At 41.7% G+C, this 15899-nt stretch overlaps 2 protein-coding genes across 2 annotated transcripts; both read left to right on the top strand.

Annotated features, from left to right (window-relative positions):
• The first annotated feature begins 10023 nt into the window (after nt 1-10023).
• Nucleotides 10024-11045, top strand: LOC147481195 (uncharacterized). Its single transcript, XM_086578861.1, has 2 exons — nt 10024-10265; nt 10433-11045. Exons 1-2 carry the CDS (start codon nt 10024-10026, stop codon nt 11043-11045), a joined length of 855 nt encoding a protein of 284 aa, XP_086434987.1.
• A 1767-nt stretch (nt 11046-12812) lies between these two features.
• On the top strand, nt 12813-13640 carry LOC147481196 (uncharacterized). The gene has a single exon (XM_086578862.1). The coding sequence runs from the start codon at nt 12813-12815 to the stop codon at nt 13638-13640; it is 828 nt and encodes a 275-aa protein (XP_086434988.1).
• Nucleotides 13641-15899: the final 2259 nt, after the last annotated feature.

Genomic DNA, 15899 nt, shown 5'->3' on the forward strand with positions numbered 1-15899 from the left:
TCTTCTTTAGAGCTTCTTTATACACTCCAAGAACAACACTAAAACCATAAAAAAAAAAAAAAAACATATACAATCAAGGCATAATTTTGCTATCTCGCGGCAAATATTTTCATATGCTATAAGAATAACTTATGATCAAATTAATGAAGAAGAGTTTTGATAATTAACACAAACAAAGACTCCATTTTAGTGAACACAACCATCTCGCGACAACTAACTTTTTTTACGGTGGCTATTAAAAATAATTTAAAACAAAAAAGCACCCATGACAACAACCTTCCGTGGGATATGGGATCGCGCAGCAACCTGATGTCGTGGATTATGTGATCTCGCGGCAACTTCTTGCCATAGGTGTTTTTTATGTGATTAATGGAGGGGTACCAATATCTTGGAATTGGTCAAAGGGGTGTCAATCCCATAAAGTGGGGTGGGGTGTCAATACCGCGACCCATTTTTTTATGATTGCAATCCTCTTTATTATGGCATATTTTGTGTGAATAGTAACTTTTGAGTTGGTAATGTGGGCCACATAGTAGATGCATAAAGTATGTGTACTTGATGTAAGAGTTGGGAAGAAAGTCACATGTGAACTTCTTTTCCTTTTATGCTTAAGCTTTAAAGTGTATTTTTACACTTGAATGTTTGACACCTCATACCTATTTTTACACTTGAATGTTTGACACCTCATACCTCCTGCACGCTAGCTATACATGTGTTTAACTACGTAATTATTAGCAATATTAAGCTAGGTACATATAATGCATGACATGTACCAGGGAATATCGAACAATATATGCTACTAGTATCCAAATCTAGACTTTCCTTAACATGACAATAGAATATCTATGACATTATGACATGTCTTTATTTTGGCATAAGATGCATGAGACGTCATTGTCATATTAGAAGCATATAATTGATTTTTTTTATAGCTAAGAAGCAAGAGTTGATCTTTAAGCATTAATACCCTCAGTTTATATGATATAAATCAAGTGGTAAAGACATTTAATTTACAAACTAAATCCCTTGCTACACCGTTATCAATTCAATAGGAATTATATTTTTATATATGATTAATATGATCCCTACAGATAAATTAATTGCATGCTAAAATATTTTGCCTATTGTAGAAGAAAAATTCATGTATGGCTAATGGGAGTGTTTTCCCTTACGGATTCATTATCTCGCGGTTACATTAATGAATTATGATGATGGTACACTTGGCTGAAATATAGTTGACAAACCTATGGTTTGTGCAATTATGTTTTAGTAGCAAAATATATGATAATGGAAATCATATATATTACTTGTATGTAAAATTGTTGGGTCTAGTAAAACTCGCCTGATTAAGTTGAATAATTTTGATGCCCTACGGATAAGAGATTATTCATAAGTATTAGGTTTCCATTGCTTATATTAATTTGTCCAATATAGAGGGTGTTGTACTTTTATTATATAAGTTGGTAATTGGTTTATTAAATTCCCAAAACCAACATTAAATGTATTATAATAATATATTGTGTAGATGTTCCAGATATGTCTCAATCAAATCTCAGTCCCTTAATATTTATCTTGACCGCTGAAAGTTAGTCTAAAACAAAAGGTGATTGTTACCATTATGAAAAGGCTGGTCATTGGAAGCGGAACTGTAAGGAGTATCTGTTTTTGAAACAAATAAATAAAGAATGTATGCAATCCTTTATTCTTGAAACCAATTTGTTGGTTTTTCCTTCTGACACCTGGTGTGTGGACTCAGGGGCCACTAATCATGTTTGTAATATGTTACATGGGTCTCAGGAAACAAGAATGTTGAATGAAAGAGAGGTGTACTTGACACTAGGTACATAGGCAAAGGTTGTCGCAGTATCGGTAGGAGTTTATTGTTTAACATTAGGTAAAAAAGTGCTGGTTTTAGAAGACTGTTACTATGTTCCAGAGATAAGGAGAAATTTGGTTTTTGTTTATGCACTTAATAAGTCAAGATATTCCATTTTGTTTGATTCAAAGGTTGTAATCAGACTAAATGGAAAGTTTATTGCCTATGGTATTTTAGAAAATGGTCTCTATTTACTTTCTCCTATGCTAAAAATAAATGATATTGTTATTAGTAATTCATCAAATGTCTTATCTTAAAAGAGGAAGTCACCTTCTTTTAATCCAACGTACTTATGGCATTTAAGACTTGGTCATATCAATCTAAACAGGATTGACAGGTTCGTGAAAGATGGAGTTTTAAGTTTACTCTCTTTAGAACCTTTCCCGACTTGTGAGTCTTACTTTGAAAGAAAGATGATTAAGAGATCCTTTAAAGCTAAAGGGAGCCACAGAGTTACTAGAGTTAGTACAAACCGATGTATGTGGACCCATTAATGTGAAAGCAAGAGGTAACTTTGAATATTTTATCACTTTTACTGATGATTATTCAAGGTATGGTTATGTGTATTTGATGCACAAAAAGTCTGAATCTTTTGAAAAGTTCAAAGAATTCAAAGCATAAGCTGAAAAGCAAACTAGTAAACCAATTAAAACACTTCGATCGGATCGAGGTGGTGAATACCTCTCAGATTAGTTCAAATAGTACTTAATGCAAAATGGGATTTTAATTTGTCTCAATTAATTGCACCAAGAACTCCACAACATAATGGTGTTGCTGAAAGAAGGAATAGAACCTTATTGGATATGGTTCAGTCCATGATTAGTTATTCAACTCTACCTATATCATTTTGGGGATATGCCTTAGAAATAGCTATATATATTTTGAACTTGGTTCCTTCTAAGTCAGTTCCTAAAACTCCTAAGGGAGTTATAGTCTGGGCTAAAGTCTAGTTTACACCACATACATGTATGGGGTTGTCCTGCGCATGTACTCAAAGGAAAGACTAACAAGTTATAATCAAGAACTGAAATATGTATGTTTATAGGGTATCCAAAAGGTACTCGAGGTGGTTTATTTTATAATCCAAGAGAACAAACAATTTTTGTGACTACAAATGTTAAGTATCTAGAGGAAGATTATATTGTGAAACGAAAACCTCGTAGTGAAATGGTCATTGAAGAAATGACGGCAGATATTCCTTGTAATGTTCAATCTGAATTAACTCCTAGTTTAGATAGAAACCTTCCATATGAAGTTCCGAGTTTACCTGAACCTACTCCAGTACTTCATCGTAGTGGGATGGCAATTAGACCTCCAAAAAAGTTATCCCTATTAGGGGAAACTTTCTCTGTTATATGAAATGATCAGGATGTAGATCCTCTAAACTACGAAGAGGCAATTTCTGACATTGATTCGGGAAAATGGCTTGAAGTAATGAGATATCATCGTAATGTTTGTGTACTCCCTTCCATAAGTATGATGCATTTAAGCAAGGTTTAGAAATTTCATTAAGTCATTTATAATAACCATATATGGCTCTAAAGGATCTGTGATACAATCTCAATAGATTGTATATAGATTTGGGTTAATTCAAGGAAACTTGAGACCTCCGTATGGTTCTATTGAGGGAACCATCTCCAATTCATACTGTTGTGCAAACAATTACAATAATCAGCTTCCATTCTTTATTCACTCACAAGTTTAAATACAAGTTCATGTAAGTTATAGGCATAAACCCACCCACTCCTTACGTCCATACCATAGCTACAATTAAACTGACCACTAATACTCAAACTCCTAACTAAGTAACCAGCCCACTAAGATTATTTAGCTAGTTACAAATACTGCCTAGATTATAGGAACTACTAACCAACTTAATTCAAATTGCCATGTACGCATGTAACAACTCCACCCCTCTTGAAAACAACCTTGCCCTCAAGGTTGAAGGAACTAATCTTCTTCCTTGATCCCACAAGCAATGTAAAGCTCGAATGGGCGCACCATATTTGTCACTCCCATACTCGATTGTTGCTTGGGAAGAACTCCACACACTAAGGATCATGAACTCTAACATTGCATTTTTATGTCCACCATTTGATTCTCCATGGTAGACCTTGAAAACATGAAGAGGTAGCACCATGGTCTTGTTACCAGCAAAAGTGTCAACACACTTGGAAGGAATCTTTTTCATATTAGCATTTGATTGGCATACCATGAGAATGATCGACGCCATTAAGCAAGTAGAATTATGAGCACCACTAACACCGTTTGTGTGTCCTCCATTTGTACACCTGGTGTTTGCAGAGTTTTCAGTAGCTTCGTGAATAGAATGACTTGCCAACAAGATCCATACATGCATTAATTAAGTTGACCAAACATCTTGGTAAACTTGTTCAAGATCTCCTTTTGGCCAGACATAAGTGTCTCCATGATTTTCTCCAGATTTTCCACCCTTTGTTCGATGCCTACCACTTGATACAATCTTAATAGATTGTATATAGATTTGGGTTAATTTGAGGCAACCCGAGACCTCCGTATGGTTCAATTTAGGGAACCGCCTCCAATTCACACTATTGTGCAAACAATTACAATAATCAACTTCCATTCTTTATTCACTCACAAGTTTAAATACAAGTTGAGTTTATGACTATTTAGTACCACATACTTTCACTTTTTTTCTAAATGGTACCTGTACTTTTTTTCTCACCTATTCGTACCACGAACTCTCAATTTGTTTCAATTTAGTACCTCAGTCTCTTTTCCGTCCAATTTCACTAACGGTTTCGCTAATAGCGTTAGCGAGCTCATGTGAACAGTGTTTTTTATTACTATTTGTAATAATATTTAATCAATCTTAAAAATTTACATGAACAAGTTTTTTTTTTTAAGTGAAAATTTTATTGATACTGATGAGGAATTTTACAAATAATTAGGACAGGCGTGCAACAAGCTGTGCCACAAATCCTTTCTGAATAGCAAATCTTTTTTTTTTTTTGTAATAATATTTAATCAATATTAAAAATTTAAGTGAACAGTGTTTTTTTTATATTATAATAATCTTTAATCAATTTTAAAAAAAATTAAGATTGATTAAAAAAAACACTATTCACATACATTTTTAAGATTGATTAAATATTATTACCAAAAAAAAATGTTCATGTGAGCTCACTAACGCCGTTAGCGAAACAGTTAGTGAAATTGGACGGAATTGGACGAAAAAGAAACTGAGGTACTAAATTGAAACAAATTGAGAGTTCGTGGTACGAATAGACAAAAAAAAAAGTACAGGTATCATTTAGGAAAAAAAGTGAAAGTATGTAGTACTAAATAGTCATAAACTCATACAAGTTCATGTAAGTTATAGGCATAAACCACTACTCCACTTGCTAGATAGTAGCAAGGAACCACCCACTCCTTACGTCCATACCATAGCTACAATTAAATTGACCACTAATACTCAAACTCCTAACTAAGTAACCAACCCACTAAGATTATTTAGCTAGTTACAAATACTGCCTAGATTATAGGAACTACTAATCAACTTAATTCAAATTGCCATGTACACATGTAACAATCTGGCCCAAAGTGATGTAGCACCAGTTCTGACTCTTCAAAAGTGCTTAGCAAGCAAATAAAAATTTGCTCATATCACTAGCTCTTCTAAAGCCACGATATCCCACCCTATGGTATGAACCCCCTTTTAGTGTTTGTATTGTCATCACAGTGCTAGTTCATCCATTAGGCGACTTAAGCCTAAGGCATCTCTTTTGAAAATTAAAGGCATCAAAACTCCATAAATACCCTTATCAGCATATGCTTGTTAAGAAATTCATTTAAATATTGTTGTGTGAAATTAAAAAAAATGAGCAAACAGTAAATCAACCCAATCAATTATGTACAAAGTGTCTGCCACATTAATTAAATTTAGGAGATAAAATTGGGGAAAGTAATCTGCGGCACTAAATTTAGGGAAAAATATTGGGGATTCATTACTTTGAACACTCAAGAAGGTTTGTAAACCTTATAAAGAAGGTAAGTTAGCATTATAAGAAAAATCATTGTCCAAATTTTGACAAAAAATCCTATTAAACTATAACTTATTGTCTTTGATTATATATGTCAAATGTAAATATAGGTAATCCCTGCATACAAATATGAGTGCACGATGATTCCTTTAATTTCTCAATTACACTAGAGTTTGTAGTTTTAAGCAAATCATAGGCTTATTAAACTTTCTTAAATTATTGGTACCAATAAAAATTAAAAAGGATTTAGAGAATAAAATATTCTTAGACTTAACAAAAGCATAAAATTGCAATTGGAATCACGTTACATCTTGTGGATTTGCTCTTGTGGAAGTATGCATCATTAGCAAAACCAAGAACTCAATCAAGGAAAGAATGCATTTGGTTGTGGAGTAGTGTCTCCATTATGTTGGGGTCCTTCACCATGGGCTGGAACGACCTGGTGACATCGAACTAGTATGAATTTGGACGACCCCATGACATCATTTGGGAAGAAGCTTGAGCGACCCGGCTGTGTCGTTTGAAATCATTGGCATGTCGTTTGGAACTGAAATTTTGTAAATGCATCGAAATTTTAGAATACTATAAAACCAAAGTTAGGTTACATCTTGTGTCTCATTGTGGTAAGTTACTTTCCATTGTTATTGCTTATTTGTGATAGTTAGTTCCATAGCTTAGGTTTGTGGTTGTTGGTTGTAGTAAAAGTTTATATTTTTCGATTGGAGTTTAGAGTGTCCAAGTGCAATCTATCTTAGTGGGGATCGATAGATATCATTTTCCCCAACACATTAGGTATCACAAAATTATCTCTAGAGAAAACTGACTCTTTTTCATGAGAAAGGTTCACAACTTCCAATATATATTCGGGTACGTTTGGCAACCCTGGGAATTCTCACCTTAACTAATTTTCGTGGGTATTACCATTCTCATGGGCTGTTTGGTAAAAACAACTGCATGAATTAGAATCCCCATGAGAATAGGACTACCACGTTCAGCTGTATTTGAAGTCGCACCCAATTGCGTGAGAAACGGGAATAAGATTTTGGGGGAATTCTCGCAAAGTTAGTTGCCAAGAATAGTTGGGTTTGTTACGCTCAAATCTATTTAACAACTCCACTCTCCAAGTTTCATCGTCTACCTTAAATATATTCTCTTTTCCAACAAGTTCAACAAGGTACAAGAAAGTCTTTTTCTTCCATTGTATGTCTTCTTCTTTGTTGATACACAAAGTCTTCTTCTTTAATTTTCATTGTTTTCTCTTCATTGATACCCAAAGTCTTCTTCTTGAAAATACTAGGTGCGCAGGTTCGAAAATCGTTTTGTAGTAGCGGTGATACTCACTCTTGCAGGTATTTTTTTTTCCTCTGTTTTCATGTTGGCATGCTTAGAATAAGTGTGGTGCTGATTATAATTGCAGTCATTATAAGAACGATCACTGTAATGGTAGTTTTCATTTTTTTTTTTATTCATAATTATTGTGATTTGGACTTGGTGGAAACTGCTCTTTTGTGTTTGTGTTGGTTGTCTGGAAGCCATTATGTGTTGTTTCTTGTGAGGGCACTGAGCATGCACAAGGTTATTAGCAAGAATGTGGACATTTGTGTCATAATGTACTTTGCCATCTCCCGCAATGCTTGAAACTTGGAGCCAGTTTACTGAGGGGAGAAAACGCTTAGAGCCACCGAGATGACTGAAGTGTCTTCCCAACTAACTGAAGCCCCTATATATAATGAAAGAAATCAAATAGTTTAGAAACAAAAGCACAAGATTTAAACTCTTGAATTAGTGCTACTGATAGTGTTGTTTAAAATCTAAAAAAGTATCTAAGCATATGGTATTGGAACCGCCACTGTGACAAAGAGTCCTACTCAGTCAGTTGTTTGTCTTTCTATACAATGGACCTGCGTGGCACCTCCCATAACTTTTCAACAACCTTAAAACTTAGCAATGAGTTAAAACTTTACAGTATCAACATTTTGTTTTTTGTCTCCGCGCATTATCTTTTTCTTTGTGGTCCTTCCTTATCTGGGATTAGTATTTGGAATCAAAAGGGTAGTTTATAGCTGCCCTTGTCTTCTCTACTCTGGGTTCTATATTCAATGAGTTGTGTTGCAACATAGGTACTTTTTAGTTAAACATCATTTAGACTGGATTCCAAAGATAAGAAACGTTCCTATAAATTAGCTTATTTCACACTTAATTATTTATTTCTCAAAGGATTAAGCTCATTTTTCATAACAGTGCTGAAATGTGATAGGTGGTGGGGTTGTTTTGAACTTTTGATATCTTGTCATATAGCCTATAATTGACTGAAGTTTAGGTTTAGCTTCAAATACTAAGGATCAGCTGGTTCTTGTAAGGCTGTAACATAACAACTTGTTTCTCAATGATTCCTGGTATAACGTTTAGTTCTAATTTGAGATCAGCTGGTTCTGAAAGAGAAGAACTTGTTTCTAAGTCCCCCTGTTGTAACATCCAAATATTAGATCATAGGAAATATAAATACACTTAAGACTTCTAAAGCTGGAACCTAAACAACCGGAATACTAGAAAAGTAATCTTGTAAACTTTGTCTTAGAACTATGGCTTTATGCCTTTAACAGACATGCAAGACAGTGAAGACACAGAAGAATTGAACACTGCAGAAAAATAAACATAGCTTACCTCAAGGGTAATCAACCAATGAATGATCATAAGATATGAACATTGTTTCGACTGTTTATTACAATGTCTACATTTCATTTAGTCAATCATGTTATAAGAAAGTAAGAAATACATTTGACTAGCTTATCACAACCTTGTTACTTACTTACTAAATAATAAGTAAATAATATTGCAGTCAAATTATTAGTGATGATATGCTCTACTGTTTACATTTTTTTTTTCTCATAACTTGTTACTTACTTTTGTATATATGCTCTGGAAATGTAGGAAAATGACAAATGATTACCGAGCTATTACATGGATTTGTTGTATTGTTGCATGGATTTATTATCAGATTGGATTGTCTATTGTATACATAGATTGAGAACCATCTAGGAATAGGGATTTAGAGAGACATCAAATTCTTAGGAGGCTTTACATGGAAAGTGATAACTATATCAACCCCTTTTTGGAGTACTGAGGTGGTATGTCCGCTGGCACGAAGCAATATAAGAAAGGGGAGGCGCGAAACACTAGATCGAGGCCGCAGCTCTGAAAAAGTGGTCAGGCCGTATAGGAGCATGTGAGAATAGGGTGGTCAGAGTCAAAGGAGAGGCAACGTAAGGGAAAAGGGAGGGGGAGTACCGAAGTCGGGCCGCGGAACCCTAAAGGGACAGGTGTGTGGAGGTGGACCAGAGGATGAGGAAAAGATCAAGGGACGAGAGAGATGGGATGGCAATATAAAAGGGAACAATAAGGAGAAAAAAAAAAGAAAAAAAAAAAGGAAAAAGAAGAGGAGGAGGGAAGAAAGAGGGAGAGAGAGGAGAGTGGGGGGAGAGTATTAGGACATAGAATATTAGAGGTTGTAAAAGGTGTTCATACATTTGGCGCCGTCTGTGGGGAGAGGTAGGTCCACGATTAGGGAAGCTACAAAGCATGGCTCCAGCTAAGAGAGGAAGAGGTAGAGGACGAGGTAAAGGAAGGCTGACGAGGGAGGAGGCCGTACAGAACGAGACAGCCAGTGTGGAAAACATAGAGGTGGGGGAAGAGGAAGTCGAAGATTCAGTGGCTGAGGCAACCAGGTTACTTCAAGAGGAGATAGGCAGGCTTAGGGAAGAAAATGATGAGCTGAGGAGAGAAAGGGAAGACACCCAGGGGGGAGCGGAAACAGTCGCTCCGACAGGAAGTGAAATGGAGGTGCAAAGTGAGGGGGCTCGTACGGCGGTTGAGGCTAACCGGGGTGGAGGCATTACCATGGAAATGGTGAAAGAAATGATTGAAAGAGACCGAGAAACCAACCGCGCAGTGGAGCAGGAAAAACACGGCGCGGCCAAAAAGGTGGTGGATAGCCTGCACCAGAATCCTCTGGCGAACTCGGTTTGGAATGCGGAGGTACCCAAGAGATTCACGCAGCCATGGTTTGAAAGGTACGACGGGAAAGGAGACCCGGCTGACCATTTGCATCATTTTTGGTAGCAAATGTCGTTGTGGCAAGAAGTGAAGTACGATGGCCTCCGGTGCATGATGTTCCCTGCCAGCCTGAAAGGAGGAGCATCTGATTGGTATTATCAGTTGGCATCGCGGAGTATTAAGAGGTTCGAGGAGTTGGAACAAGCCTTTGTGAATCACTTCATCCATCAGAAGAAGAGAGTGGTCGACGTAGCGGACCTTTTTAACGTCAAACAGAAGTCCACCGAGACACTCAGGGACTTCCTGTGCAGGTTCAAGGAAGAAACGCTGAGGGTGGAGAATTTGGATGAACGCACCGCGGTCATAGCGTTCCAGCAAAGCACGGGTTAAAGCAGGGGACACAAGTACATGAATCAGTGTCCAAGATTGAAGTTACCACCCTGCATGCTTTATACTTGAAAGTGGAACGTTACATCAGGTATGAGGACATTCTGCGGAGGAATAGTAAGGAACACAAAAAGCCTGACAAGTCAATACATGCCATGGCCGCCGAGGATAGAAGAGACAAGGAAAGAGCTGCGGCCAGGGACAGAGGAAATTACGGGAGGGAGATACCAAGAGCAGAGAGGGGCAGAGACCAGGCTCGACAGGAGTACAGGGAAAGAAAACCGTATCACGAGATAGATCTAACGCCGCTGAACAAGTCGTTGGAGGAGATCTTGCCTCTGATCAAGGGACAGCGGCACTACGAAGAGCCACGGAGCTCGCCAAAGGAGATCGAAGGAAAGCCGTTTTGTGCATACCATCAGGTCAGGAATCATGCTACCAACGAATGCTTTGCTTTACAGTGGTTGGTAGAAAGAATGATTGGGAGAGGACAGTTGAAAGAACATGTCAAAGAAGCTCAGCCGATCGAGAGGATCGCGGCCGCAGCAAGAATCCTGGGCACGATAAATGTAATATTCAGCAGAGAAACGCTGGGGAGGAACGCTCACCGGGATAAAGTGAGAAGGACCGCCAGCCAAAGCCAGATAAACGGTTCTGGTCCGGTCGCGGCAGTTCTCGGAAGTAGCGAGAGGAGTGACGGGTAGAGTTTACCTGACGTAGGATCCGAGTCGGTGAGCTCGCCACACGAAGATGCCCTGGTGGTTACCGTAGTAATGGGAAATTACATGGTGAAGAGGGTGTTGATAGACTGCGGAAGTTCAGTGGATTTGTTGTTTCAGGGTGCACTGGAAGAGATGGGAATAGAAAAGGAGCAGATGAAGCCTCCGCGGACTAATTTGTTCGGGTTCAACGGCAGCATGACTGTACCAGTGGGGGAGCTAGTACTGCCGGTGACCGCGGGGCCGGTGACCGTTTTCACCAAGTTCATAGTGGTGGATACTAACTCACAATACAACGCGATCTTGGGAAGAAAATGGATTCATGAGATGAGGGCAGTTCCCTCTACGTATTACCAGGTGATCCGGTTCCCAACGAATGGAGGAATGTACGAGATAAGGGGCGATCAGGTCGCGGCGCAGAACCTAAACCAGGTGGCGGCAAAGGGTCTGGTACGCGCACCTGGAAGGGGAGCGCCGGAGGTAGGGGACGGTCCGGCATAGCAATTACAGATCGCGGCCGAAGGGAAGAGGCCGCCCATCGGGGGCAAGACGATGGACGAGGTTGAGGTTGTAAACATTGGAATAGCGGAGGAGGAGAAGTTCGTGAACATTGGAGCCAGTTTGGCGGAGGAATGGAGAGAGAAACTGATTGCCTTGCTGGCTGCGAACAGTGATGTGTTTGCATGGTCGATCGAGGAGTTGGTAGGGTTAGATCTAGAGTTTGCATGCCACAGGTTGCACATGCGGGATGGCGCCCGCCCGATCCAGCAGAAACTGAGAAGTGTCAGGCCGCAGTATGCACAGGGAATCAGAGAGGAGGTACAAAAGTTGAGAAATGCAGGTATCATCCGCGAATGCAAGTTTACCGAATGGTTATCCAATGTGGTAGCCAGGCCTAAAAAGAACGGGAAAGTAAGGATGTGCGTGGATTTTACAGATGTCAATAAGGAATGTCCAAAGGATTGTTACCCTATGCCGCGGATAGACGAACTGGTGGACCGAACCGCGGAGTATAAGTTCTTTTCATTTATGGACGCGTCAATGGGCTACAATCAGGTGGTGATGTATGGCCCTGACCAAGAAAAGACAGCGTTCATAGTGGAAGGGGGGACGTACTGCTACACCCGGATGCCTTTTGGTCTGAAGAATGCGGGGGCCACGTTTCAAAGAGTGGGAGAGAAGATGTTCGAGGATAAAATTAGGAAGAAGATGGAAATTTATATAGATGACATGGTAGAGAAAAGTATGACCGAAGAGGAACATTTGGAGGGGCTGAAAGAGACGTTCGCCATACTGCGAAGACACAAGCTGATGTTGAACCCAGAGAAATGCACGTTTGGGGTGACGTCCGGGAAGTTCCTGGGGTACATAGTCACATACCGAGGCATAGAAGCGAACCCGGACCAAATTAGAGCATTGATAGAGATGCCATCATCGTAGAATGTGAAGGAAGTTCAGAGGCTCGCTGGTAGAGTCGCGGCTCTCAATAGGTTCATATCCAAGTCTTCGGACAAGTGTCGGCCCTTGTATCTATTGTTAAGGAGGTCGAGCGACTTCCAGTGGACCGAGGCATGTGAAAGGGCATTCCAGGAATTGAAAGGATATTTGGGCCGAGCTCCGATCTTGTCGCGGCCAGGATAGGGAGAAAAGCTATACTTGTATTTGGAGGTTTCGGAGTGTGCGATTAGTTCAGTGCTGATAAGGATAGTGGGGAAGGTAGAGAGGCCGGTGTACTTCCAAAGCAAAACCATGATGGATACCGAAACTAGGTACAGTAGGATCGAAAAGTATGCCCTGGCATTGGTCTTCTCAACATTAAAGTTGAAGCCATACTTCGACGCTCATTCGGTGGTGGTGGTGACTAATTTGCCACTCAAGCAGGCATTGAAGGCCGAGAAATCAGGAAGAATGCTGAAGTGGGCCGTGCTGCTCAGCTCTTATGAGATCGAATACCAAGCCAGAACCGCAGAAAAGGCTCAGGCAATGGCAGAATTCCTGGCTGAAATCCCGGCTGAGGACCCCTACTGGGGGGAAGAGATGGTGATGGAACAAAAGACAGACCAAAATCACGACCCCTTGGATCTGTGGGACATGCGAAATGGTTGGAGGGTATTTGCAGATGGATCGGCCACGGATACTGGGAATGGAATTGGGGTGGTGTTGGTCACACCCGAGAACACTCGCCTGGAATTGTCAATGAAACTGGGATTCGTGGCGTCGAACAACGAGTCTGAGTACGAGGCAGTAATAGCGGGGATGGATCTGGCCAGGGATTTGGGTGTGCGGGAGCTCACGGTATATTCAGATTCAAATTTGGTAGTATGTCAAGTCAACGGGGGATTTGCGGCACGGTGCCCTCGGATGGCCAAATATCTAAAGGTGGTGCAGAGAAGGGCAGAAAAGTTTGAGAAAATTAGCTTTGCCCATCTAGGTAGGGGAGAGAATAGGCATGCCGACGCTTTGGCTTGCGTGGCCGCAGTGCTTCCTGGGATAGAGGGGAGGTCTATCCAAATCCGGGTGCTAAGTGTACCAAGCACCGCGGAGGACGAAGACGTGTGCCTAACCACCGAGCAAGAGTAGGGTTGGATCGAACCTATCGAAGTGTTACTTGTCGGGGATAGATACCGGGGACAAGGATGAGAAAAAGAGAATGGAACAGAGGTCAAGAAGGTACATTCTGACGAAGGGGAGTTGTATCGAAGGAATGTCAGCGGACCACTCCTGAAATGCCTGGGACCGCAGCAGGCGCAAGAGGTGTTGGGAGAAGTTCACGAAGAAGAAGCTGTGGAAGCCACTCGGTAGGGAGGACAACGGCTCATCGGTTGCTGTCTCAGGGGTACTTCTGGCCCCACATGAAGAGAGATGCGACTGAGTATGCCAAGAGATGCCGGAAGTGCCAAATCTTTGCGTCGCTGATACATTCACCTGTAGAGCCATTGCACAAGGTCTTCAACCCTTGGCCATTCGCTATGTGGGCGTTGGATATTGTCGGACCCTTGCCCATGGCCAGTGGCAAGTGGAGGGTTTGTGCTAGCCGCGACTGACTATTTTACGAAATGGGTTGAGGGCGTGGCTTTGCAGCAGGTCAAGGAGGAACAGGCGAGAAAGTTTTTGTGGGAAAATATCATATGCCGGTTTGGGCTGCCGCACACTATTATCGCGGACAATGGGACTCAGTTCGCAGGGGGAAAAGTGAAGGCCTTCCTCCAGGCCTATGGAGTGAAACAAGGATTTTCAGCCCCGTACAATCCTGAAGGGAACGGTCAGGCGGAGTCTTCCAACAAGGTGATCATGGACAATTTAAAGAAAAAGCTTGAAGAGCGCAAGGGGTGTTGGGCAGAGGAGTTGAATCATGTACTGTGGGCGTATTGCACAACGCCGCGGACTTCTATAGGGGAATCTCCCTTCTCAATGGCATACGGGGTGGAGGTGGTGATCCCAATAGAGATGGTGGCCCCGATGACCAGAACCAAGGCGGTAGAGGCAGGAGTTAACAAAAGACTTCTGGCTGAGAAATTGAATCTCACAGAGGAGAGGAGAGACACTGCGCGCGTCCGTTTGGAAGAGTATCACCGCAGGTTGCAGAGACAGTATAACAAGCGGGTGAAGCCGCAGAAATTCCATGTGGGGGATCAGGTGCTTCGGAGAGTGACCCCGGCCACCAAGAAGGAGACAAACGGAAAGTTGGGACCCAACTGGGAGGGACCCTACACCGTGGTGGAGGCAGGGACGTCCGGAACTTACAGGCTGCAGACACCCCAAGGGGAGAGCATCAAGCGGCCGTGGAACATCTGGATGCTGAAAAAATTTCATGAGTGACTTATGCTATGAGTACTTTCAATTAAAGAAAATTGGATTTGCTTCATTCAAGCTTTGTAATGCTGTTTTGAATTTGCTATTATGATAATGAAAGCGATAACCAATTTTTCCCCATCTAATGAATGTGCATTCGTTCACGTGTGTTAGGCCAAGAGCAGGTGGATAAGGGGTTTACATCAATGATGGAATGTGTAGTGGACTTGGGGGCACGCTAAGTGGCTCGGGCTTACTTGGCAGCTCTCAAACATCTCCTTAATCAACTTGGAGGCAAGCTGAGTGGCCGGGCATGCTCAGCTACCCCCAACATCTCCACGGCCAATTTGAGGGCCCGCTGAGTGGCCCGGGCTTACTCGACGGCACTCAACCTCTCCTTAATCAACTTGGGGGCAAGCTGAGTGGCCCGGGCATGCTCAGCTACCCCCAACATCTCCACGGCCAACTTGAGGGCCCGCTGAGTGGCCCGGGCTTACTCAGCGGCCCTCAACCTCTCCTTGATCAACTTGGGGGCAAGCTGAGTGGCCCGGGCATGCTCAGCTACCCCCAACATCTCCATGGTCAACTTAAGGGCCCGCTGAGTGTCCCGGGCTCACTCGGCAATTCTCAACATCTCCTGAGCCAACTTGGGGGCAGGCTGGGTGGCCCGGGCGTGCTCAGCTACCACCAACATCTCCACGGCCAACTTGAGGGCCCGCTGAGTGGCCCGGGCTTACTCGGCGACCCTCAACCTCTCCTTAATCAACTTGGGGGCAAGCTGAGTGGCCCGGGCATGCTCAGCTACCCCCAACATCTCCACGGCCTGCATACTCGATGGCCTCCCACGGCACCCAAGCAAAGGGGGCGGAGATAAACGCCGTGGCGAAACGAGGCAGTAACAAAAAGACAAGAAACAAAAAAGTTGAACACTTAAATTACTGGGAGTTTGCACAAGGCATAAGCAACACTGAAAAGGGACCCACTGCGGTCTGCTGGGAGTACCCAGAAATCCAAACCCAGGGGGGTGAAACCAAAAAGTTGAAGTAT

This window comes from Coptis chinensis, chromosome 8 (genome assembly GCF_015680905.1).
Source record: "Coptis chinensis isolate HL-2020 chromosome 8, ASM1568090v1, whole genome shotgun sequence".
Lineage (NCBI taxonomy): Eukaryota > Viridiplantae > Streptophyta > Magnoliopsida > Ranunculales > Ranunculaceae > Coptis > Coptis chinensis.